At 39.1% G+C, this 23,979-nt stretch overlaps 1 protein-coding gene across 1 annotated transcript in view; it reads right to left on the minus strand.

The window, feature by feature from the left end:
- Positions 1-23,979, minus strand: part of MYO3B (myosin IIIB) — a 425,394-nt gene that overhangs the window by 198,012 nt on the left and 203,403 nt on the right. Inside the window, exon 23 of the mRNA XM_036253347.1 lies at positions 5,150-5,229. Coding sequence (XP_036109240.1) covers positions 5,150-5,229 — 80 coding nt within the window. The remainder of the gene's footprint in view (positions 1-5,149; positions 5,230-23,979) is intronic.

Consider the following 23,979-nt stretch of genomic DNA (forward strand, 5'->3'; position numbering starts at 1 on the left):
TTTTTTTTATTAGTAAGAAAACACTGCCTTGTACACACAAGAAATCAGTCAGCATCCCTTCCATCACCAGTGTGCTTGATTTAGTTTTTGTTTTTTTTTATCCTCACTTGAGGATATTTCTCCATTTATCTTTAGACAGATTAGGAGGGAGGCAGAGACAGAGACATCGATGTGAGGAGACACATCTACTGGTTGCCTCCCATGCCCAGGGACAAACTGCAACCAAGGTACGTGCCCTTGGCCGGAACCGAACCGGGGTCTCATTGGTCCGCGGGCCGACACTCTAACTGCTGAGCCAAACCGGCCAGGGCTGATTTAGTTTTAGTTTAGCCATCAGTGTCAAAGATGCAGGGTTTTGTTCCATGGCAGAAGGTAAGTTCTAGCTCCCATGCAACACAGCAAGGAGATCTTTTCATTTATTGGCAGAGAAAGTACTACCAATGAAAACCATTGAAAAATGATCAGTAGAACCAATATTCTGAATAAACCTTTCTGTCTAAACTTTCTCCTACAACACCAATTTATACAACACTAATTTATACAACATAAGTCAATGGGAGCTGATCAAGCTTGCTGCTTTTTGCCCACCTGACTAATGTCCTGCTGGGTTCCTTGTGAGAAGTGCTGGTTAGCCTTCAAAGTAATCATGAGTAAGCTCTGTCAATTGTGGTATAGACCCCAAGCTCATAGGAAATGAGCATGCTGTCAACATGGTTATCAAAATGTGAGTAATAAAACATTTATTGTTTCCAATGTGAAATCACTATGCTGGACACTTTGCCTACATTGTCATTTATTCTCAAAATTTGCATCCCTCTTGTTCTACATATGAGGAAGTCAAGGCTCAGAGATTTTAGGTAAATGTCCCAGTCTTGCAGCTAGTAATTGGCCATGCCTAGATCTGAACCCTGTTCTGATTCCAAAACCTACGTCTTCAACATTATATACTGCCTTTCTATACGGTTGACGTAACGTACAAACACAGCCTGAAAGCATGGAATCATTTAAAAGATCTGCCTCATCTGCCAACTACCTTCACTCTAAGACAGAGACATGGACTGCAAAAAGTCACATAAACCATCTAGATTTCAGCAATAAATGAAAAATTGAAGGATTGTTTCCTCTGGTCTTGGTTATTGCCCACTATTTGCATCCTGAAACTTCAGAAGGGCTTATACTTATCTTCTTGACAAGGCCTTTAGTCAGGAAATTTTACTGCTCCGAAGTGACCCGTCCATCTCCTAAGGAACAAGTCCCTAGAGCTCACTCCTCTCAGAAGCCTCCATAGCACTGAGTGGGCAAGCAAGACTGGCATTGACCCTGGCCCAGGGCAGCGGTGCTGAACGTGCTGGAGGCCAGTTCCTGCAAGGCCACCTCTGTCCTCTGTTCTTGCGTAAGGCAGAATGGAACTGATGGAGTTTTGTTTTTTTGTTTTTTACTGCTGTTGTCACCCTTTATATTTTCCAGTACCTTAATTAAAACCTTCAACTCATCTCCTTCCCAAGTGAAAATCTCTAGTAATTTTCATCTCACCTGTATACCTATTTATTATAATGATGTAAATACATGCCGCACACTAGAGGGCACACTTCTCACAGAGGCAGGGCCAGAGCAATAGCAGGCAGCACGGGGAGGGAGGTAACACTGTGCTGGTATTGAGTGCGGTAGGCAAGGAAATGGGTCCTGACAGAGTCCCGTAGTCAAAAAATCAAATTAATGAAAAAAGGGGAACATGGGCTGACAGAATATTACACAGGGTTTTTTCATCTTTCTGTGTCATGATCCCTTTTAGAGTCTAGTAGAAGCCAATGATTCAAAAAACACATTTATAGTTGACCCTCATTGTTTGTAGATTCTATACTTGTGAATTTTTTCTACTTACTAAAATTTATTTGCAACTCTCAAGTCAATACCCACAATGCTTTCACAGTCATTGACCGACCTGCAGAATGGTGGGAACTTGGAAACACCTGACGTGCTTGTTTCCAGCTGAGGTTGGACAGTAAGTGTAAATAACTATCTTCCTCAAGGTCTATTTAAGTGCCTTGTTTTTTGCATCTTTGTGCTTTTGGCTGGTGACTTAATTGTTTAAAACAGCCCCTACGCATAGTGCTGAAGTGCTGTCTGGTGTTCCTAAGTGCAAGAAGGCTGGAGAACATATGTACGTTAGATAAGCACGAGTTATAGTGCTGTTGGCCTTGAGCTCAACTACACAAATGCTGTATTCAAAATACGGTGTATGTGAAGAAATAATGCACATTACTAATTCTTTGTGAGAAATATGTATTAAATATGGCATTTTTAAATGGAAACACACATAAAACAAAATTATATATTAATCAATTACCAAAAATGGGACCAGAGGCTTGCAGGAACCCAACTATATATTTCCCCTAGGAGTAATGCTTCAGTATTTGCTGATTCAGTGTTCTGCAACTTTATAAAACACGACTTTCATCAATAATGAGAATCAACTGTATTTAACACAAACAAAATTGTACATGTACTATAAAGAAGCTCTCAGAGTCACAGACAATCCTATGTAAATCTCACCATGTTAAACAGTCCTAAAATCTTGCCACAAATTTATGAGGTTGAACAATAGAGTATTACACCGGATTGCAACACCAATGTGAGTGTTACAATTATTGTTTAAAAAATTATATGAGTCCCTATTAAGTGGAGGTAAGACTTATTCTCAGAAAAAGTAAATATAGATATATATGTCTACATCAATTTTGGGATAATATTAAAAAGTAATATGTGTGGCTGTATAGCTTATTCTCTTTTAACTGAATTTACTGTGGTGACACAACATTATACAAGCTTTAGGTACACAATTGCACAATACATCATCTATACATTGTACTGTGTGTTCACTACCCCAATTCAAGTCTCCATCCGTCATCATTTATTCCCCCTATATCCTCCTCCACCTCCCCTCACCTTCCTTCTCCCTAGCAATCACCATAGGTCATCTGTGTCCATGAGCTCTTTCTCTTTTTTTATCTTTTTGCTCAATTCCTCCTCCCCATTCACTCAGCCATCCCCACTCCCACACACAACAGTCAGGCAGCTATCTATGAGTCTCTCTCTTTTGCTTCTAGTTCATTTTGTTCATTAGATTCCACATATGCGTGAAATCATATGGTACTTGTCTTTCTCTGGCGGGCTTATTTCACTTAGCATAATGCTCTCCAGGTCCATCCATGCTTTGCAAAGGGTAAAATATCCTTTTTTATGGCTGAGTAGTATTCCACTGTGTAAATATACTAGTTTCTTTATCCACTCATCTACTGATGGACACTTAGGCTGCTTCCAAATCTTGGCTATTGTAAATAACACTGCAATAAATATAAGGGTGCATATATTCTTTCAAATTAGTGTTTTTGGCTTCTTCAGATAAATTCCCAGAAGTGAAATTGCTGGGTCAGTACCATTTTTAATTTTTTGAGAAAACTACATACTGCATTACACAGTAGGTGCACCAACCTGTATTCCCAACAGCAGTGAACAAGGTTTCCCTATTTTCCACATCTTCACCAACACTTGTTGTTTGTTGACTTATTGATAATAGCCATTCTGAAAGGTGTGAGGTGGTATCCCATTGTGGTTTTAATTTACATTTCTCTGATGATTAGTGATGTTGAGCATCTTCTCGTATGTCTGTTGATCACGTCCTCTTTGAAGAAGTGTCTGTTCAGGTCCTTTGCCCATTTCTTAATTGGGTTGTTTGTTTTTTTGGTGTAGAGTTGTAGGAGTTCTATATAAATGTTGGGGATTAACTCCTTATCAGATGTATCTGCGAATATGTTCTCCCATTCAGTGGATTGTCTTTTCATTTTGTCGATGGTTTATTTTGCTGTGCATAAACTTTTTTGTTTGATGTATTTCCATTTGTTTATTTTTTCTTTTGTTTCCCTTGCCCGAGGAGATATTTCAGAAAAAAATATTGCTATGAGAAATATCCAAGATTTACTGCCTAGGTTTTCTTCTAGGATTTTTATGTATTGCTTATTCTTTATTAAATATATTATTTAATAATTAATGTAAACAGAGATAAGAAATTTCAGAGATGTGACCTGTTAATTACTCCATCACCTTTAACATAATTGTTTTTTGATATTAGAATATACAATAAACATTAACCAGCCAGTCTTGAGATCCTTGCCAAATATAAGCTGACAGGATGAAATGGTTAAAAGTATTTTATGGTGTGTATTTATTTGTTAACCTCTCAAACATTGCCTTTGCATGGACAAGTGCACCGCTCATTTTTCTGAGGGCAAAGCAGAGCAACAGCAAAGGGTTTTGTTTCTTTCCTCCCTGCTGACTCTATTTGGTCCCTGTAATCCTCCTCTATAGGTTGGTGATAGCTTCAAGGAAAAGTGCTTTAGCTCTCCATAAATGGACTTTATTTTCAAGTATCATTGTTTTGTATCTTAAGTCATCTTTCTGAGAATTAGGTAAAAAGGTTTAGAATATGCCACAGTGGCAAAAGAATTATTTTAAGAATCAACAGTTGCAAGAATCTTTTTCTGAACCTTTCTTTGCTTAAAAGCAGAGCCTTGCAGAAGTCAACTGTCATAAATCCCCTCCCTGGGAATTTTGTAAGCATGGAAGACTGACTCCTATTGCAAGTCAGCACTGGGATTAAAAAAAAAAAAAAAAAGCCTAAATAGACATTGTCATAAACTACTACACCTCCAATCTATTCATGTAAGGGACCATTTATTTTTTCCCAGAAGTCATTTGTTCTCCAAAAAATGTCCTTCTCTTTCTCATCTCCTATTAAGATGGAATATAAGCACCAAAATTAACTGCCTTTGAGTCATTTTTGGTGAACTCTTGTATATACATAATTAAAATATTTTTTTCTCTTGCTAATCTATCACTTATTTCACAGCCCCCAACTGCTGAACTTAAGAGGGTAGATAAAATGTTTTTGCCCCTATACAAGATTGTAAGAGATGCCATGATGTTGTTTCAAATTTCCTAGTCTCTGATTCTTAAATGACCTTTAGTCTCTTTTCCAGATTACCCAGGCAGTAGGCCAGATGAAGGAAACTAATGTTGCCCACCTAGAATTTATTCCCAGGCAGGAGCACATTTCAGTCCACATTATTTTGGGTTCAAACTTATTACTTACCTTGGCTCTCCCAGCACTGAAATGTGGAGGCAAAGATCTTGAGGCTGCTGTTACCCTGGCTCTTGTCTGGGCCAAGTTACCTGACAAAAAAGGACAAAAAAGTTAAAGAAAAGTTAAGGAATAAAATCATGAGTAATTTTCTTTTTGTGTTCTTATATTTTTCTGAAATTTTCAAAATTTCTGCTCTGAATTTTAAAAAATTTGAATTTTGAAACTTCAATAATATGAATTACAATGATAATTTTTAAGTAACAGTTTATAATTTATCATGTAAATTGAATTTTTATTAATTTCATAAGCAAAAAGAAACAAAAAATCTTCAATTTATTCAACAAACTAGGATTAGAAAGGCCATATATGAAAAGCCCATAACTAACACGTTCAGCAGTGAAAAAGTAGAAGCTTTTCCTCTAAGATCTGGAACAAGACAAGATGCTCACTCTCACCACTTCTATTCAACATAATACTGGTAGTCTTAGCTAAAGCAATTTAGCAAGAAAATGAAATAAAAAGCATCTAGATCGTAAAGAAAGAAGTAAAATTGTCTCTGTTTATAGGTGACATGATCTTATATGTAGAAAATCTTAAAGATCACACATACACACACAAAAACAGTTAAAACTGATCAATTAATTCAAAACACAGTTGTAAGATAGAAAATCACATACAAAAAATCATTTGCATTTCTACTTACTAAGAATAAAAATCTGAAAAGTAAATTAAGAAAGCAATCCCATTTATAATAGTATCCAAAAAAAATCCAATACTTAGAAATAAACTTAACAGAGGTGAAAGACTTGTACACTGAAAACTACAAAACATTCCTAAAAGAAATTAAACAAGACAAATAAATAAAAAGACATTCTGTTGCTTGGGAGAAAAAAAAAACATTTTTCTTCTACCCATCTTGGTTCATTGGCTGGGGACCTGCAAATTAGACTGCCAGAGACAGATTAGCAAGAAAAAAACAACAAGCAGAACTTTATTAACACATACATTACACGCATGCACACGAGTACTTGGTGATGAGTAACTCAAAGGGTGGTTAGAACGTTTTAATAAAAAGATGATGAATTTGTAAAGAAACAACAAAACAAAGGAAAAGAATTTTGAGTTTCTGGGTCAGGAAACTGTGGTAAGGTAAATATATGGTGAAGCTAATGGACGATAAGAGCTAGTTAGTAAAGTTTATTCTCCTGGTATTGTCTCTGGGCTGATAAGAGTCTAGAGTTGTCTCTGGTGATTAACTTCTGTCCTTCCTGGTAGAGTGAAGAAGGCAAAGAACTTTCAAAAATGTTTATCTTGCTTTACAAATTTATATCCTGCTTTTAGGCAAATAGGGGGTTAGGCAGACAGCTTTTCTTATATCTGCTTCTCAATTGACTTTGATTGTTTTCAGATCAAAATAATACTTATTGGGGTTCCAGAGTCTGCAACACTTCACTGTTTTTTTAATTGGAAGAGTTAATATTCTTAAAATGCCCATGCTTCCCTGCTGGTGTGGCTCAGAGGAATGAGTGTCATCCCACGGACTGAGAGGTCCTGGTTTGGTTCCCGGTCAGGGCACATGCCCGGGTTGCGAGATCAATCCCCAGTAGTGGGCATTCAGGAGGCAACTGACTGATGTTTCTATCTCTCTCTACCTTCCTTTCTTTCCAAAAAAATCAATAAAAAATATTAAAAATTAGACTTCCAGTCAAGATGGCAGCATAGGTAAATGCAGTATTACCTCCTCCCATAACCACATTAAAATTATAACTAAACTACAACACAACTATCATTCAGAACTCCCTCCAAGCTGAATGGAAGTCCTACAACTAGAAATTTAAAGAAACAGCCACACCAAGACTGGTAGGAGGGGCAGAGGCGCAGACAGTCTTGTCCCACACCCATGTGTGGAGGGCACCTTAGCTGGGAAGGTCCTCCCTGAGAAGTGAGGGGTCCCCGTTCCACACCAGGTGCCCAGCTCAGGGTTTCAGTGCCAGGAAGAGAAGTCCCCATAACTTCTGGCTGGAAAAATCAGTGGGAACTGAGGCTGAAGGAGGCTGTGGCTTCTGGAGCCCCAGGCAGTTCCTTTTAAAGGGCCTGTATGGACTTAATTGGATTTGTTCCCTCTAAGCTCAGAGGGGAGGCTGCTTGGGGACACCAGAGACGTACAGGGAAGAACGGAGATGTTTGGCCTTGGGCTGGAGAGGTGGCTTTCCTCTGGACAGACTGATGGTGGAGGCTGATGTTCCTTTGGTGAACAAAATCAATAAAAAATATTAAAAATTAGACTTTCAGTCAAGATGGCAGCATAGGTAAATGCAGTATTACCTCCTCCCATAACCACATTAAAATTATAACTAAACTACAACACAACTATCATTCAGAACTCCCTCCAAGCTGAATGGGGTAGCAGAGGGTGGCCATATCTGGGACTCCAGCAACCTGGCTCACACTGTTTGCTCTGCCCTGGTGATTACCTAAGGCCCTGCCCCACTCAGCTTTCAGGACCACCCAAGATGTTTCCAAAGGCTTTACCATGGGACTCGCCTGTCTTGGATCCTGCTTCAGGGTTTCCTAAAATCTCTCAAACAAGCACCATTTGGTCTCAGCAAGCCCCATACCTCTTGTTAAGTGGCCCCAGGCCTGGCACTAGAAGCAACCAGCCTTGGTTCACAACTTGGCTTTTCCTGGGCACCTCCAAGCCCACCACAAGGAGCATCCATCAGCAGATCACTTTGTAGCTTATGCCAGTGGCCCTAGATAGAACACAGGCAGTGGCTGACCTTGTCCCAGAGCCAGCACACCCAGTGCACAGCTTCAGACCACATCAAAACACCACAAGCCAACCACCTCCACAGACGACACACTCAATAAACAGACTCATTGGACACCAGAGCCTTGATGAAGTAAGTCTTGCTCTGTGCGGTGGGCCCCTACACAGCTGATTCTTCCAGGTAGTTAGAGGCCCGTGGTCAGTGGGCACAGCCAGTCCTTGCAGCTGATCCCCTCCCCCCCATTGACATGCCAACAGCAATCAAGACTCAATTACAACAGAAGGGTGTACAGTCCACACTAGGGGTGCACCTCGAGGGCCTAGCTGGAGTGATCAGGGAGGCTGTGCCACTGGATCCTACAGGACACCTACAACAATAGGCTATCCTACGAAGCCTAAGAGACATAGCAACTCTACCGAATATATAGAAACAATCACAGGGAAGCAGCCAAAATGAGGAGACAAAGAAACATGTCCCAAATGAAAGAAAAGAACAAAACTCCTGGAAAAGAACTAAACAAAATGGAGATAAGTGATCAATCTGATGCAGAGTTCAAAACACTGGTTATAAGGCTGCTCAAGGAACTTAAGGAACCGGCCAGGGCCAAAGAGAGTATCTTAAAAGCAGCAAGAGAAAAGCAGTTTATTGCCAAAAACATCCCATATGACTGTCAGCTGACTTCTCAAAAGAAACTTTGCAGGCCAGAAAGGAGTGGCAAGAGATAGTCAAGGTGATAAAAAGCAATGACCTACAACCAAGATTCCTCTATCCTGCAAAGCTATCATTTAGAATCGATGGACATATCAAGAGTTTCCAAGATAAGAAAAAGCTACAGAAATTAATCACCACCAAACCAGTATTACATGAAATGTTGAAGGGTCTACTTGAAGAAGAACAAAACTATGAATAATAAAATTCCAATTAATACAGATCTATCAACAATTAAATCTACAAACAAAATGAGCAAGCAGAACAGAAACAGACTCATAGATACAGAGAACTTTTTGTTGCTTGCCAGGGGGTGGGGGCTGGGGGGTAGGTGAAAAAGATCAAGGAATTAAGAAGTACAAATTGGTTGTTAGACTGATGAACCTTAAAGAGAAGGGAGCAGGGAGGGTGGGATGAGATAAACCAAAAGAACTTCTATGCATATATGCATAACCAATGGACACTGACAATAGTGTAGGGAAGGCAGGAGGGGGGCAGGATTGGGGAGGAGGGGGTCAATGGGGAAAAAGGGGGGGTACATCTGTAATACATTCAACAATAAAGATGAGTTAATGCCCTGGCCAGTTTGGCTCAGCGGTTAGAGAGTCAGCCTGTGGTCCAGAGAGACCCGGGGTTTGGTTCCTGCTAAGGGCACATACCTTGGTTGCAATTTTTCCTCGGCCTTGGTTGGGTTGTGCGGGAGGCAGCCACTCCGTGTGTTCCTTTCACGTCAATGTTTCTCTCTCTCTCTCTCTCATCCTCTCCCTCCCACTCTATCTGAACAAAAATATACTGGCATGTAAAAAAATATATACTAAAAAATAAAAATATAATGGTACTAGCATAAAGACAGTCATATAGATGAATGCAACAATAGAGAGGCCAGAAACAAACCCATGCATATAGAATCAAATAATCTTTGACATAGTGCCAAGACTACACGATAAGGAAAGGATTTTCTGATCAGCAAATGGTGTTAGAAAGATTGGACATCTACATGCAAAAGAATGAAACCGACCCCTATCTTACATTTTACATGTGTGGGGTCCAAAATGAATCAACTCAAGATGTTCTTCTGTGGTATACAAATTATTTTAAGCTAAAGACAACTTTTGCCCCAGGCTTAAGAGAAACTTCTGCCCTCGACCCTTAACTGCCTAGAAGAATTCAAATGAGAAAACTTACCCATAAGAGATTATCAGGGATAACCTTTTCCACCCACTTAGTTGGCAGGGCAAACTTTTATTTACTAAATGTGTGCTCTTCTTATCATCTTGCCATGTCCCTTTGCAGTCCCCCACGGTGCATCTCTTCATCCCTAGCTCAGAATGTCTTATGTATCTCAAGCCCCCTTTCTGTCTCTAAACCTCTCCTGCAAGTGGGGTTCCCATACATAAGTATTAAATTTGGTTATTTTCTCATGCTAATCAGTTTCATGTCTATTTGATTATTAGACCACCCAGAAGAACCTTGAAGGTAGAGAAAAGTTTGTTACTCCCCCACACATGAAAATCAACTCATATAGGACTCATGACTTACAAGTAAGACCTGAAATTATAAAGAAAAAATCCTAGAAGAAAATATAGGGGAAACGCTTCTCGGCAATGATTTTTGGATGGGACACCAAAAGCACAGGCAGCAAAAGCAAAAATAGAAAAGTTGGACTACATGAAACTTAAAGCTTCTGCACAGCAAAGGGGATCATCAAAAAAGAGAAAAGGCAACCTACATAATGGGAGAAAATGTTTGCAAGCCATATATCTCACAAGGGACTAATTTCCAAATTATGCAGTTGACCTTGAACAACTCTGTGGGAAATGCCTGTGTCGATATAAAAAATGTCCAAACCTGTACAGAATTTTTATGAGTTTATTTGACACAAACTGATGACATGCTAGGAAGCAAGATCTCAAATGCTTGCAGCATGACAGTTTGTAGTTTCTTTCATACATTTGAAATTAAAGAGGGAATTTAAGTAAGATTAAGTGAACGTGAAAGAAGGCAAACAACAATCAAAGCCCAAAGTGAGGAGAAGAAAGGAAATAATAAAGATCAAAGCAAAAGTAAACAAAATAGAGTCTTAAAAGAACAATACAAAAGATCAATGAAACCAAGAGCTGGTTCTTTAAAAAGATAAACAAGATTGACAAACTTTTAACCAGATGCATCAAGAAAAAATGAGAGAGGACTCAAATAAATAAAATCAGAAATGACAGAAAAGAAGTAACAACTGACACCAAACAAATACAAAGGATTGTGAGAAAATATTATAAACAACTATATGTCAACAAATTGGACAATCTGGACAAAATATATAAATTCCTAGAAACATACAATCTTCCAAAACGGAATCAGGAAGAATCAGGGAATATGAATAGACATTAAAACTAGTGAAATTGAAACAATGATTAACAACAACAACAAAAAAAAAAATTCCCAAAAAACAAAAGTCCTGGACCAAATCCTTTTCAAACTATTCCAAAAAACTCAAGAGGAGGGAAGACTTCCAAGCTCATTTTATGAGGCCAGCATTATCCTAATTCCAAACCCAGATAAAGACACTGCAAAGAAAAAAAATTATAGGCCAATATCCCTGATGAACATAGATGCTAAAATCCTCAACTAAATATTAGCAAACCAGATCCAGAAATACATTAAAAAGATCATACACCATGATCAAGTGGGATTTATTCCAGGGAGGCAAGGTTGGTATAATATCCACAAATCAATTAACATGATACATCATATGAACAAAATGAAGAATAAAAATCATATGATCATATCAATAGATGCAGAAAAAAGGATTTGATAAAATCCAGCACCCATTTATGATAAAACCTCTCAGCAAAGTACCCTGGCCAGTTTGGCTCAGCAGTTAGAGCGTTGGCCTGTTATCTGGATAGACCCGGGTTCGGTTCCCGCTAGGGGCATGTGCCTTGGTAGTGGTTTGTCCCCGGCCCTGGTTGGGACATGCGGGTGGCAACCACTTAATGTGTGCCTTTCACGTCGATTTTTCTCTCTCTCTCTCTCTCTCTTCCTCTCTCTCCCTCCCACTTTATCTGAACAAAAAACAAAAAAATGTCCTCGAGAGAGGATTAAAAAAAAAAAAACTCTCAGCAAAGTAAAAATAGAGGAACATGTCTCAACGTAATAAAGGCCAGATATGCCAAATCCATAGACAACATCCTACTAAATGGGCAAAAACTACAAGTGTTTCCCTCAAGATCAGGAAAAAGAGACAGATGTCCGCTTTCATCACTCTTATTCAACATAGTACTGGACATTGTAGACACAGCATCCAAATTGGAAAGAAAGAACTAAAACTGTCATTATTTGCAGATTCCATGATACAGTATATAGAGAAGACTCCACCAAAAAACTGCTAGAATTGATAAATGAATTCAGTAAAGTAGCAGGATACAAAATAAATATCTAGAAATTAGTTCCATTTTTATACATCAATAATAAACTATCAGAAAGGGAAACTGAGAAAACAGTTTCACTTACAACTGCATACACACACACACACACACACACTCCCCAACAGCCTAGGAATAAATTTAACCAAGGAGGTAAAAGACCTGGTTTTGGAAAATTATAAGACACTGAAGAAAGAAAATGAAGACGATAAAAATAAATGGAAGCATATATTGTGTTCATGGATAGAAAAATTAACATTAAAATATCCATCTACCCAAAGCAATCTATAGATTCAATACAATTCCTATCAAGATATCACTGGCATATTTCACAGAACTAGAATAAATATTCCAAAAATTTATGAAATCACAAAAAAAACATGAAAAACCACAGCAATCTTGAGAAAGAAGAACAAGGTTGGAGGAATCATCCTACCTGATATCAAACTATATTACAAGACCATAGTAATCAAAACAGCATGGCTCTGGCATTATAACAGACATAAATCAATGACACAGAACAGAGAGCCCAGAAATAAACCCACACCTTTATGGTCAATTAATATTTGACAAAAGAGGCAAAAATACACAGTGGGATAAAGATAGACTATTCAATAAATGGTGTTCAGAAAATTGGACAGATACATGCAAAACATTTAAACTAGAGCACTTTCTTACGCCATACACAACAATAAACTCAAAATGGAAATGTAAGACTCAAAATTATAAAAATCCTAGAATAAAATAGGCAGTAAGCCCTGGTCGGTTTGGCTCAGCAGTTAGAGCGTCAGCCTGCAGACCAGAGAGTCCCGAGTTTAGTTCCCACTAAGGGCACGTACCTCAGTTGCAGGTTGTCCCCATCCCAGTTGGGGTCGTGTGGGTGGCAACCACTCGATGTGTCTCTCTCACATCGATGTTTCTCTTTCTCTCTTCGTCTCTCGTTCCCTCTCATTCTATCTGAAGATAAATGCAAAAATGTCCTTGGGTGAGGATAAAATAAACAAAAACAAAAATAAAACATAGGCAGTAAAATCTCAGACATTTCTCATAGCAATAGTTTTTCTGATATATCTTCTCTAGCAAGTGAAACAAAAGAAAAAATAAACGAATGGGACAACATCAGACTAACACGTTTTTGCACAGCACAGGAAAATATCAACAAAATGAAAAGACACAACCCACTAAATGGGAGAACATATTTGTCAGTGATGCATCTGATAATGGATTAATCTCCAAAATTTATAAAGAATTCATACAATTCTACACCAAAAAAGCAAACAACCCAATTTAAAAAATGGGCAAAGGACCTGAACAAACACTTCTCCAAAGAAGACATACAGAGGGTCAACAAACATATGAAAAAATGCTCGACATCACTAATCATCAGAGAAATGCAAATTAAAACCACAATGAGACATCACCTCACACCTTTCAGAATGGCTATTGTCAATAAATCAACAAACAACAAGTGCTGGTGAGGATGTGGAAAATAGGGAAACCTTGTTTATTGCTGTTGGGAATGCAGACTGGTACAGCTACTATGTAAAGCAGTATGCAGTTTTCTCCCAAAATTAAAAATGATACTGCCTTATGACACAGCAATTTCACTTCTGAGAATTTATCTGAAGAAGCCCCAAACACTAATTTGAAAGAATATATGCACCCCTGTTTATTGCAGTGTTATTTACAATAGCTAAGATTTGGAAGCAGCCCAAGTGTCCATCAGTAGATAAGTGGATAGAGAAGCTATGGTGGCCCTGGCCAGTGTTGCTCACCTGGTGACCATCAGCCCATGCATCAAAAGGTTGCCAGTTTGATTGCTATTCAGGGCATATGCCCAGGTTGCAGGCTCAATCCCCAGTGGGGTGTATGAAAGCAGCAGCCAATTGATGTTTTGCTATCACATTGATGGTTCTCTCTCTCTCTTTCTCTCTTCCCTTCCACTCTTTCTAAAAAATACTCCATGGGAAAAATATGTTGGGGTGAGGATTAACAAAACAAACAAAAATCACAATGAAATATCACCCTATACTTGTTAGGAAGGTCATTATAAATAAAGGGGAACAACATATACTACCCCAGTATATGCCTCTTGGCATATTGAATATTTTAAACTGGTTATCTTTAAGAAACAGCAGACACAAATGAAGTTCTGAAAACTGAGTAGAAATTATCCTTTTGCAAGAAACATTTACATTTATAAGGAAAATCTTCATGTGTAAGGTTGTCGCCTTTCCTGTACTGAAAAACATGGACTCTAAATCTCTAGACATTCTTATCAGTACAAAAGGCAAGGACTTCAATCTGTGTAACATTCTCACCCTTGTTTACAGTGCTTTTTCCTGGTTATCTCCCACAACTGACCTCTTCCCCATCCCCACCTTTTGTCGTTAGCCAGAGATGACGTTTATGGTGGTGGCTTGGGCCATTTCAAAGAGTTTCTCAGTTTTCCTGGGTCTCTTCCATGCATACAGAAGGTATAAATGTTATTAAACTACTGGGTGTTTTTTCCCCCCTTAATCTGTATTTTTATTACAGGGGTTTCTCAGCCAAGAACCGAAAAAGGTAGTAGAAAAAATATTTTTCCTCCTCCCTTAAAAAAATAATTACAGAAAATAACAAGTGGCGGTGAGGATGTGGAGAAATTGGAACCCTTGTGCGTTGCAGGTGAGAATGTAAAATGGTGCAACTGCTATTGAAAGTAGCATGGAGGTTATTTAAAAAAATTAAAAATTAAGGCCATATATGACAAATCCACAGCTAACATCATACTCAATGGGAAAAAACTAAACGTTTCCCTTAAGATTAAGAACTAGACAGAAGCCCAGCTGGTGTGGCTCAGTGGTTGAGCATCAACCCATGCACCAAGAAGTCACTGGTTTGATTCCTGGTCAGGGCACGTGCCCAGGTTGTGGGCCCAATCCCCAGTGAGGGGCATGCAGAAAGTGGCCAATTGATGTTCTCTCTCATTGATGTTTCTATCTCTCTCTCCTTCTCCCTTTCTTTCTCTCTAAAATTAATGAAGAAAAAAAATTTTAAAAAAAGAAGAACAAGACAGAGATGTCTGCTTTCATCACTCTTATTCAACATAGTACTGGAAGTCCTAGCCACAGTAATCAGACAAGAAAAAGAAATAAAAGGCCTCTAAATTAAAAAGGAAGAGGTAAAACTGTCATTATTTTCAGATGACATGGTCTTGTATATAGAGAATCCTAAAGATTCCACCAAAACAAACAAAAAACTATTGGAACTGGTAAATAAATTAAGTAGCAAGATACAAAATTAATATTAAAAAATCAGTCGCATTTTTATACACTAATAATGAACTATTAGAAAGGGAAACTAAGAAAGCAATTCCATTTACAATCTCATCAAAAATAAAATAAAATACCTAGAAACAAATTAACCAAGGAGGTAAAAGACCTATACTCACAAAAACATTAAAACTAGAACTACCATATAATCCAGTAATCCCCCTTCTGGGTATTGATCCAAAATAACTGAAAACAGAATCTTAATGAGGTATTTGCATTCCTATGTTCATTGCAGCATTATTCACAATAGCCAAACAGGGGAAGCAAACTATATATTCATCAAAGTGCGAGTGTAGGTAGCTAGCTACTTATTAATTAAGGGAGCAAATAGAATAAAACATTATTATGGATGTTTCTCTTTCTCTCTCTCCCTCCCACTCTATCTGAACAAAAATGGAAAGATGACCTCGGATGAGGATAAAAAAAAAAAATCAAATCAGAAATGAAAGAGAAGTAACAACTGACACCACAGAAATACAAAGGATCATTAACAAATACTATGAACAATTATATGAGAACAAATTTGACAGTCTAAGCAAAATGGACAATTTCTAGAAACACACAGTCTCCCAAAACTGAACCAGAAAGAGATAGAAAACTTGAACAGACCAATAACAACTAAGGAAATTGAAGAGGTAATCAAGACTCTCCCAGCAAACAAAAGCCCAGGTCCAGATGGCTTCAAGGGGGAGTTTTACCAAACATTCAAAGAAGAACTAATACCCATTCTCCTCAAACTATTTCAAAAAATTCAAGAAGAAGAAAGACTTCCAAACTCGTTTTATGAGGCCAGCATAATTCTAATTCCAAAACCAGAAAAAGACACTACAAAGAAAGAAAACTGCGGGCCAATATCCCTGATGAATATAGATGCCAAAATCCTGAACAAAATACTAGCAAATCGCATCCAGCAATACATCAAAAAAATTATTCACCATGACCAAGTGGGATTCATCACAGGGATGCAAGGCTGGTACAATATTTGCAAATCAATAAATGTGATACATCACATAAACAAAATGAAGAATAAAAACCACATGAACATATCAATAGATGCTGAAAAAGCATTCAACAGAATCCAGCACCCATTTCTAATAAAAATGCTCAGCAATGTGGGAATAGAGGGATCATATCTCAACATAATAAAGGCCATATATGAAAGACCTACAGCCAACATCATACTCAATGGGCAGAAACTAAAAGCATTTCCCTTAAGAACAGGAACAAGACAGGGATGCCCACTTTCGCCACTCTTATTTAACATAGTACTGGAAGTCTTAGCCACAGCAATCAGACATGAAGTAAAAATACAAGGGATCCAAATTGGAAAGGAGGAAGTGAAACTGTCATTATTTGCAGATAACATGATATTATACATAGAAAATCCTAAAGACTTCATCAAAAATCTACTAGACTTAATAAATTAATTTGGCAAAGTAGCAGGATACAAAATTACATCAAGAAATCGATGGCATTCTTATACACCAATGATGAACTAACAGAAAGAGAAACTAAAAAAACAATTCCATTTACCATTGAGGCAAAAAAATTAAGATACCTAAAAATAAACTTAACCAAAGAAGTAAAGGATCTATTTGTAAAAAACTACAAGACATTGATAAAAGAAATAGAGGAAGATATAAAAAAGTGTAAGCACATACTTTGTTCATGGATTGGAAGAATTAACATCATTAAAATGTCCATATTACCCAAAGCAATCTATAGATTCAATGCAATCCCCATCAAAATACCAACGATATATTTCACAGAACTAAAACAAAGACTTCAAAAGTTCATATGGAACCAAAAAAGAACCCAAATAGCCACAGCAATCTTGAAAAAGAAGGACAAAGTAGGTGGGATCACAATACCGAATATCAGGTTATACTACAAAGCCACTGTAATCAAAACAGCCTGGTACTGGCACAAGAACAGGCATATAGACCAGTGGAACAGTACAGAGAACCCAGAAATGGACCCAATGCTCAATTAACATTTGACAAAGGAGGCAAAAGCATACAATGGAGTAAAGACAGCCTCTTTGATAAATGGTGTTGGGAAAATTGGACAGCTACATGCAAAAAAATGAAACTAGACCATCAACTTACACCATACAGAAGAATAATTTTCACTGATACATCACCTAAGGCAACAGAAACAAAGAAAAAAAATGAACACATGGGACTACATCAAACTAAAAAGCTTCTGCACAGCAAAAGATACAACCACCAAAATGGAAAGACAACCCACTGTATGGGAGAACATCATTGCCAATGATACATCAAATAAGAGATTAATTTCCAAAATATATAGAGTACTCATACAACTCAACAAAAGGAAGACAAAGAACCCAATTAAAAAATGGGCAGAGTAGCTAAATAGACACTTCTCCAAACAGGATATACAAATGGCCAAGAGACATATGAAAAAATGCTCAACAGCACTAATCATCAGAGAGATGCAAATTAAAACAACAATGAGGTATCACCTCACACCTGTCAGAATGGCTGCCATCAACAAATCATCAAACAAGTGTTGGCGAGGGTGTGGAGAAAAGGGGACTCTAGTACACTGCTGGTGGGAATGCAGACTGGTGCAGCCACTATGGAAAACAATATGGTGTTACCTCAAAAAATCAAAAATTGAATTGCCATTTGATCCAGTGATCCCACTTCTAGGAATATACCCCAGGAAGCCTGAAACAGCAATCAGAAAGAATATATGTACCCCCATGTTCATAGAGGCACTATTTATAATAGCTAAGATCTGGAAACAGCCCAAGTGTCCATCAGTAGACGAATAGATAAAAAAGCAGTGGTACATATACACAATGGAGTACTATGCAGCTGTAAGAAAGAAAGATCTTTCATCCTTTGAGACGACATGGAGGGACTTGAAGTATTATCCTAAGTGAAACAAGCCAAGCAGAGAAAGAGAAATATCACATGATCACAGTTATTTGTGGAATATAATGCACATAACAGTCTGAGGAATAGAGTGGACCCAGAGACGTGAAAGTAGGGTACAGACTGACAACCCCCAGAAGAGGGGATGGTGTGGGGAGGGAAGAGATAAATCACACAACTTGTATGCATGTACGCACAACCGATGGGCATGGACAACAAAGCCGGGTACGGGGTCAGAGGGATGGGGAGGAGGGTTTCAATGGGAAAAAAAAGGAGAAACATCTGTAACAAAAATAAATTAATAAAAAAATAAAATAAAATAAAAAGCTAAAAAAAAACCCCAAAACATATCCTCGGGTGAGTGTTAAAAAAAAAAGACAACTTGTTCTCTCCCAAGCCTGGGTTAATATAGTCAAAGTTTAACAAAGGCTCCTTTTGGTAGCATGTGCTCATTTATTCTTTCGCAGCAGTGCAGCTCCCGCAGCTCCAAGTGTGGCTCCCAGCGTGGGCCTGGTGCACAGCACAGCACCAGCTGGATCGCAGCCGGGAGCAGAGACGAAGCTTGCCCGTCGGGATAGACTGAGCTGGACTAACCTTTGGCATGGACGGAACTGAACTACGAAAGCTTCAGACGCCCTGCGGACGCTGGGCTAATGGCACAACATCTCTGGGCCCTGGCCTTTCTTCTAGGCTTGGTGAGCACAGGGGCAGGTTCTCAGGCCCCAAAGACTTCGTCCTCAGAGAGATGGAGCTGAGTCATTTGGTCGTGGATGAGACACCAGGCACCTGGGGACAGTTCTTTATTTTTGCTCCAATAAATCTTACCACCCCATCTCATCCTCCTATGAGTGGGTCCCTGAAATGCTTTTTTTCATGACTCTATGGAAGAACTGGCAACAAAAGGATGAAAGGATAAAGAAGCTGAGATATATATATATATGTAGACGAAAACGGGCCACATACTAAACCTGACAAGCTCAGGAAGGCCTGCGTGGCGGCCTCACAAACTCGGAGACTTAAAGTAACCCCATAGGATGCTCTGAAGTTAAAACTTCCTAACTAAAAGTGAGTTGAGGTGGGTCGTCATGTCCTAGGCCAGTATATGCCTTGATTTGTCAATCTTCACCTTAACTGAGCCTGTCTTCTGTGTTTTTGCATCTAAGATAACATACCTTTGGAATGTCAGAGTAATCCTCTTTTCTCTAGACCCCTCAGGACACAATCTGCCACCGGAGCACGAGACTACGGAACCCATTATTATTTTGCTGCCCACAGACCATCTCGTGCTATAAATGTTCATTGTTAACTAGCCTATACCCACCAATACATATATCACCCGATGGATTTCATGTAATGCTGCATCTCCTCCTTTGATTCTGATGTATAAAATATGCAGTAAAACTGCCATTCTCTGTACATTTTCTCAATACGTTGAGATTTTCCTTCCTAGCAACTGTCATCAGTTTGGATCATATAAACGCATAGAAATCCAGGTGTGGATCATTGACATTTACAATGGAATATTCAACATTAAGAAAGAAGGAAGACCTGCCATTTGGGACAACATGGATGAACCTGGAGGACATTGTGCTAAGTGAAATAAGCAAGGCACAGAAGGACAAATCCTGCATGATTCCCCTTATATGAGGTATCGCAAGTCACCAAACTCATAAGAGCAGAAAGTAGAATGTTGGTTGCCAGGGCTGGGGGGACAGGAAAACGGGGAGTTGCAGTTCTATGGGTATAGAGTTTCAGTCATGTGAGATGAAAGTTTTTGCGAGATCTACTGTACAACAATGGGCACATAATGAACAAATCTGTACTGTACCCTTAAAAATGTGTTAGGAGAGTAGATTTCATGTTATGTGTTTTTGTCACAATGTTTTAAAAAATCTCTATGTAGGGCACTGCTACTCATGGAAGAAAATGAATATAGAAGAAAAAAAAAATGCTGAGAGTTTTCCCAAAAGAGAAGGCGGGCAATGGAGAACACCATTGCCAGGATGTAAGACAGAGTGACTAGCGGAACTGGCAGTATGGCTCCCTCAGCAGGTAGGGAGGAACCCAGCCACCCACAGTGAGAGTGTGGGCAGCAGCCTGGGAGCTGACAGGGCTTTGCATTTGCCAGGGGCAGGACCCAGTACAAGTTAATTAACATCTCAGAGCTTCGGTTTCCTTGTGTATAATTTGAAGACAATACTACCTAATTCTCAGAGCTGCTATGGGCATTCCAGGAAATAATTCACAAAAAGCACTGTCATCATGGGACTGGTACAAGGTAAGTACTCAGTTCACATTACCAGCGTTTTTATTAATAATAATAATAATTCACGGTGAACAGTTCACATAGGTCTCAAAGAAAGTAGAAGGCAAGAGAATGTCAGTAATTTGCCACTGTGAGCAGTGGTTAGTTAAAAAAACAAATCAAAGATGAGAAAAAATGATAGGGCAACTCCCCTTTGAACCTCAGTCTCTTGGTCACTCTGGTTCTGACCACTCTGGTTTGGATCTGAAGGGTCCGAGTGGCCTGCTTAAACTCTCTTCTCCTCCCCAATTCACCACCCATTTCCCCCTCATCTCCTCTCTCATCTCTAGCTTCCCAAACCAAGGGGTAAAAAGATCTGTTTATATTTTTACCTACAATGTCATTTGATTCTGTAACATAATAGAAAGTTGTCAACCGCAGGAAGTGCTGCAAATTGTGCATATGCAAGACACTCAAGATTTCAAAGTTTTTAGCAAGTCTAGCACAATGATGTCCAATGTTTTCTCTGGCGATATCTTCAGAGGCTAAACTGTGATTAATAGCCCAGAAAGAACCCTTTGAAGCAGGATTGGTGACATCAAAGTTGTAATCCAGGGGTGGCAGGAGCTTTATAAGGAGTGGGAAGCATTTTCACACATTTCAAAAGGATTTACAGCATGAATAAACAATAGTCCTCAGCAGATGTGCCACACGCACCTTTTAGAAACATCACCTATGAGAAGTTTCCATTTTAATTTAAATGTAAATACAGTATTCACACTTCTTTCAAATGTTAGGCACATCCTCAGAACTTCACCCCTAGACTGTGTCTGGCTGGTGCCTCGTTGCCTCAGAGCACCCTCCTGGACTTCCCCCAAACTGTGACTACCCACTTGTGTCCAGGACAGAAATAGCAAGTCAGAGGCATCTAATGGAACGTATATCCTATGTGGGAATTGGGTTAAAAAAAGTAATCTGAAATGCAGCTTGCAATGATCCCACACAATTTCCCTGCTTCCAACTTAAAGGAAAAGAGAAAAGTGGTCTGAAGGCAGAACTGCAAGTTTTTTTTTTTAAATGGCAATTTCCTGCCTGCTTCAGAGGATTTTCATCTTTTGGAAAGTACCCAGCACCCGTGATTTCATCTTTAGTCACCTCTAAGAATTGCCCAAAATGATAGGTTGCGGTTTTAAATAATCACTCATGGAATCTCGCTTCCCTCTGCTGCCCTCTATGGGTGTACAGGGTTTGTTGCAGGGTTCCAGTGGGACTGCAGGTGGGCATTTATTCGGGAAATTTTCCCATTTTAATTTTCCCTAACACAAGAAATAGGTTAATAAGCTAATAAACGATTGCAAAGCAATGTTTAGATGTAAAAGGTTTGTGTTGAATTTCTACCAAAAAAGAAGCTGCAAGTAAAAAAATCAAGTGTTTCTGTTCATCTGTTATCAGATTAAGTTATCTGAGATCTGAAAACTGAAACCGTGTACCTACAGTCAGCTTGGATATCAAGAATCAGAATCACACCTTACTGTCTACATGAAAGTGACCTTGTGCTATTACTCTTTATCAGCATGAATTTCTTTTTCGGGGAGTCTGCAGTCCAGGCAAATGGTTTGATTATTCATTACAGGAACTTCCCTGAAGACCCAGGACCCATCAACTCTTCAGTGGAAAATATTCACAGACATGTTAAGCCCTATGATTCCGTGGATCCCTCATTTCCAAATCCTCACCTCGCTGTTTGCACCAATCGTGGAGTTGTATTGTGCATGACCCTCCCCATCCCAATCAAGCCTCCTCACTTTGAAAGAACTGCTTTACATCAAACTTGATCTCTCAATAAATTCTGACCTGCCCTTCCTCTCCCAGAGCTTTGAGAGGTGATGGTCTCCCTTACTGCGGTAAGCAACAAACTCCACTCTGTCTTATTAAGAGGTTATGTGACCACTGTTTAGGGCAGTGGTTCTCAACCTGTGGGTCGTGACCTCTTTCAGGGTAGAACAGCCCTTTCACAGGGGTCACCTAAAACATAACAGTAGCAAAATTACAGTTATGAAGTAGCAACAAAAATAATTTTATGGTTGGGGTTCACCACAACATGAGGAACTGTATTAAAGGGTCGCAGCTAAAAAAAAAAAAAGCCCTGGCCGGTTTGGCTCAGCGGTTAGAGCGTCAGCCTGCGGTCCACAGAGACCCTGGTTCGGTTCCCGCTAAGGGCATGTACCTTGGTTGCAGTTTGTCCCCGTCCCTGGTTCGGTCATGCAGGTGGCGGCCAATCGATGTGTCCCTTTCACGTCGATGTTTCTCTCTCTCTCCCGTTCTATCTAGATAAAAAATGGAAAAATGTCCTCCGGTGAGGATAAATAAATAAATAAATAAATAAAGGGTAGCAGCATTAGGAAGGTTGAGAACCACCGGTTTGGGGGGTCACCTTGGGACAGACCTATGCTTGCCATGATTGAAATGTTCTAATTTCAGTTACAGCTTCTACCTAATAAAAATGCAAGGAGTTCAATTCAGCAGCTGCATACTATAGTATTTTGTATGCTTAAAAAATAAGTTACTTTGTCTTTATATATTTATCCTAAATCTATAACAAGAACTTGTTTTAGACTTGGTACATTGAGGTAACTTAAAATAGTGACAAAAAATACGACAGTTGCAGGAGGCCAAGAGAGTGTGAAGTAAGATTTTGTTGTGCAGTTTTACTTCCTCCCCTGGCATTTATCTGTGGCTCTGAGTGGTAATATCAATAAATGGGCAAGGGGATGAGGGAAGAGTTTTCAGCCCAGTTAATCTCTCAAGAAAAGAACGTGGATTATATATATGGAAGGGGCTGTACTTTTGTGGAAGAAAGAAATCGGGAGTAAATAAGAGGCCAACCCTACTCCTGACAGTTTTATTGAAGAAAGATATGCACTCTCTTTTCTGAATACACAACCTTGCCTTTATCATGCGGGTGGAAAATTCAAAGCCCAAAGGAAACGCCCTCCCCATTTCTGTATTGACTTTTAATTGGCAGTTGCTGGCATGTTAAGGAATTTCTACATGATGCACATCTCTGGACTATTCGCTTGAAGGAAGGAAGCCAAACCAATGTTTTCATTGTTTTGGTTTTTCATTTAGAATGTGTGAACTACAGCTGTAAAGATTTGTGACCCAGAGATTCTCAGATTTGTAGAGCCGAAGGAAAAATAGTAACTCCTCCTTTCCTCCGTGAGCTTGAAAACTCACCCGCAGGATGTCCGCCCAGCAAACACTGCACCGAATCATCAGTGTTTCAAGGTAACAAGGCTTCCCCTTCCTAACTCAGCCAATAGGGCTGAGGCTCTCTGTTTTCTATATTTTATTACCACGCTGGCGGAAGCTGCCAGTTCAGTCTGTATTAATCACACAATCTGCCCTTAACGGAGCCAGGTGAAAAAGCTCTGGGTGTTGTCTGCCTTCCCCACATTTTCGGTGGAGTTTGCATG

This window comes from Molossus molossus, unplaced genomic scaffold (genome assembly GCF_014108415.1).
Source record: "Molossus molossus isolate mMolMol1 unplaced genomic scaffold, mMolMol1.p scaffold_m16_p_11, whole genome shotgun sequence".
NCBI classification, from domain to species: Eukaryota; Metazoa; Chordata; class Mammalia; order Chiroptera; family Molossidae; genus Molossus; species Molossus molossus.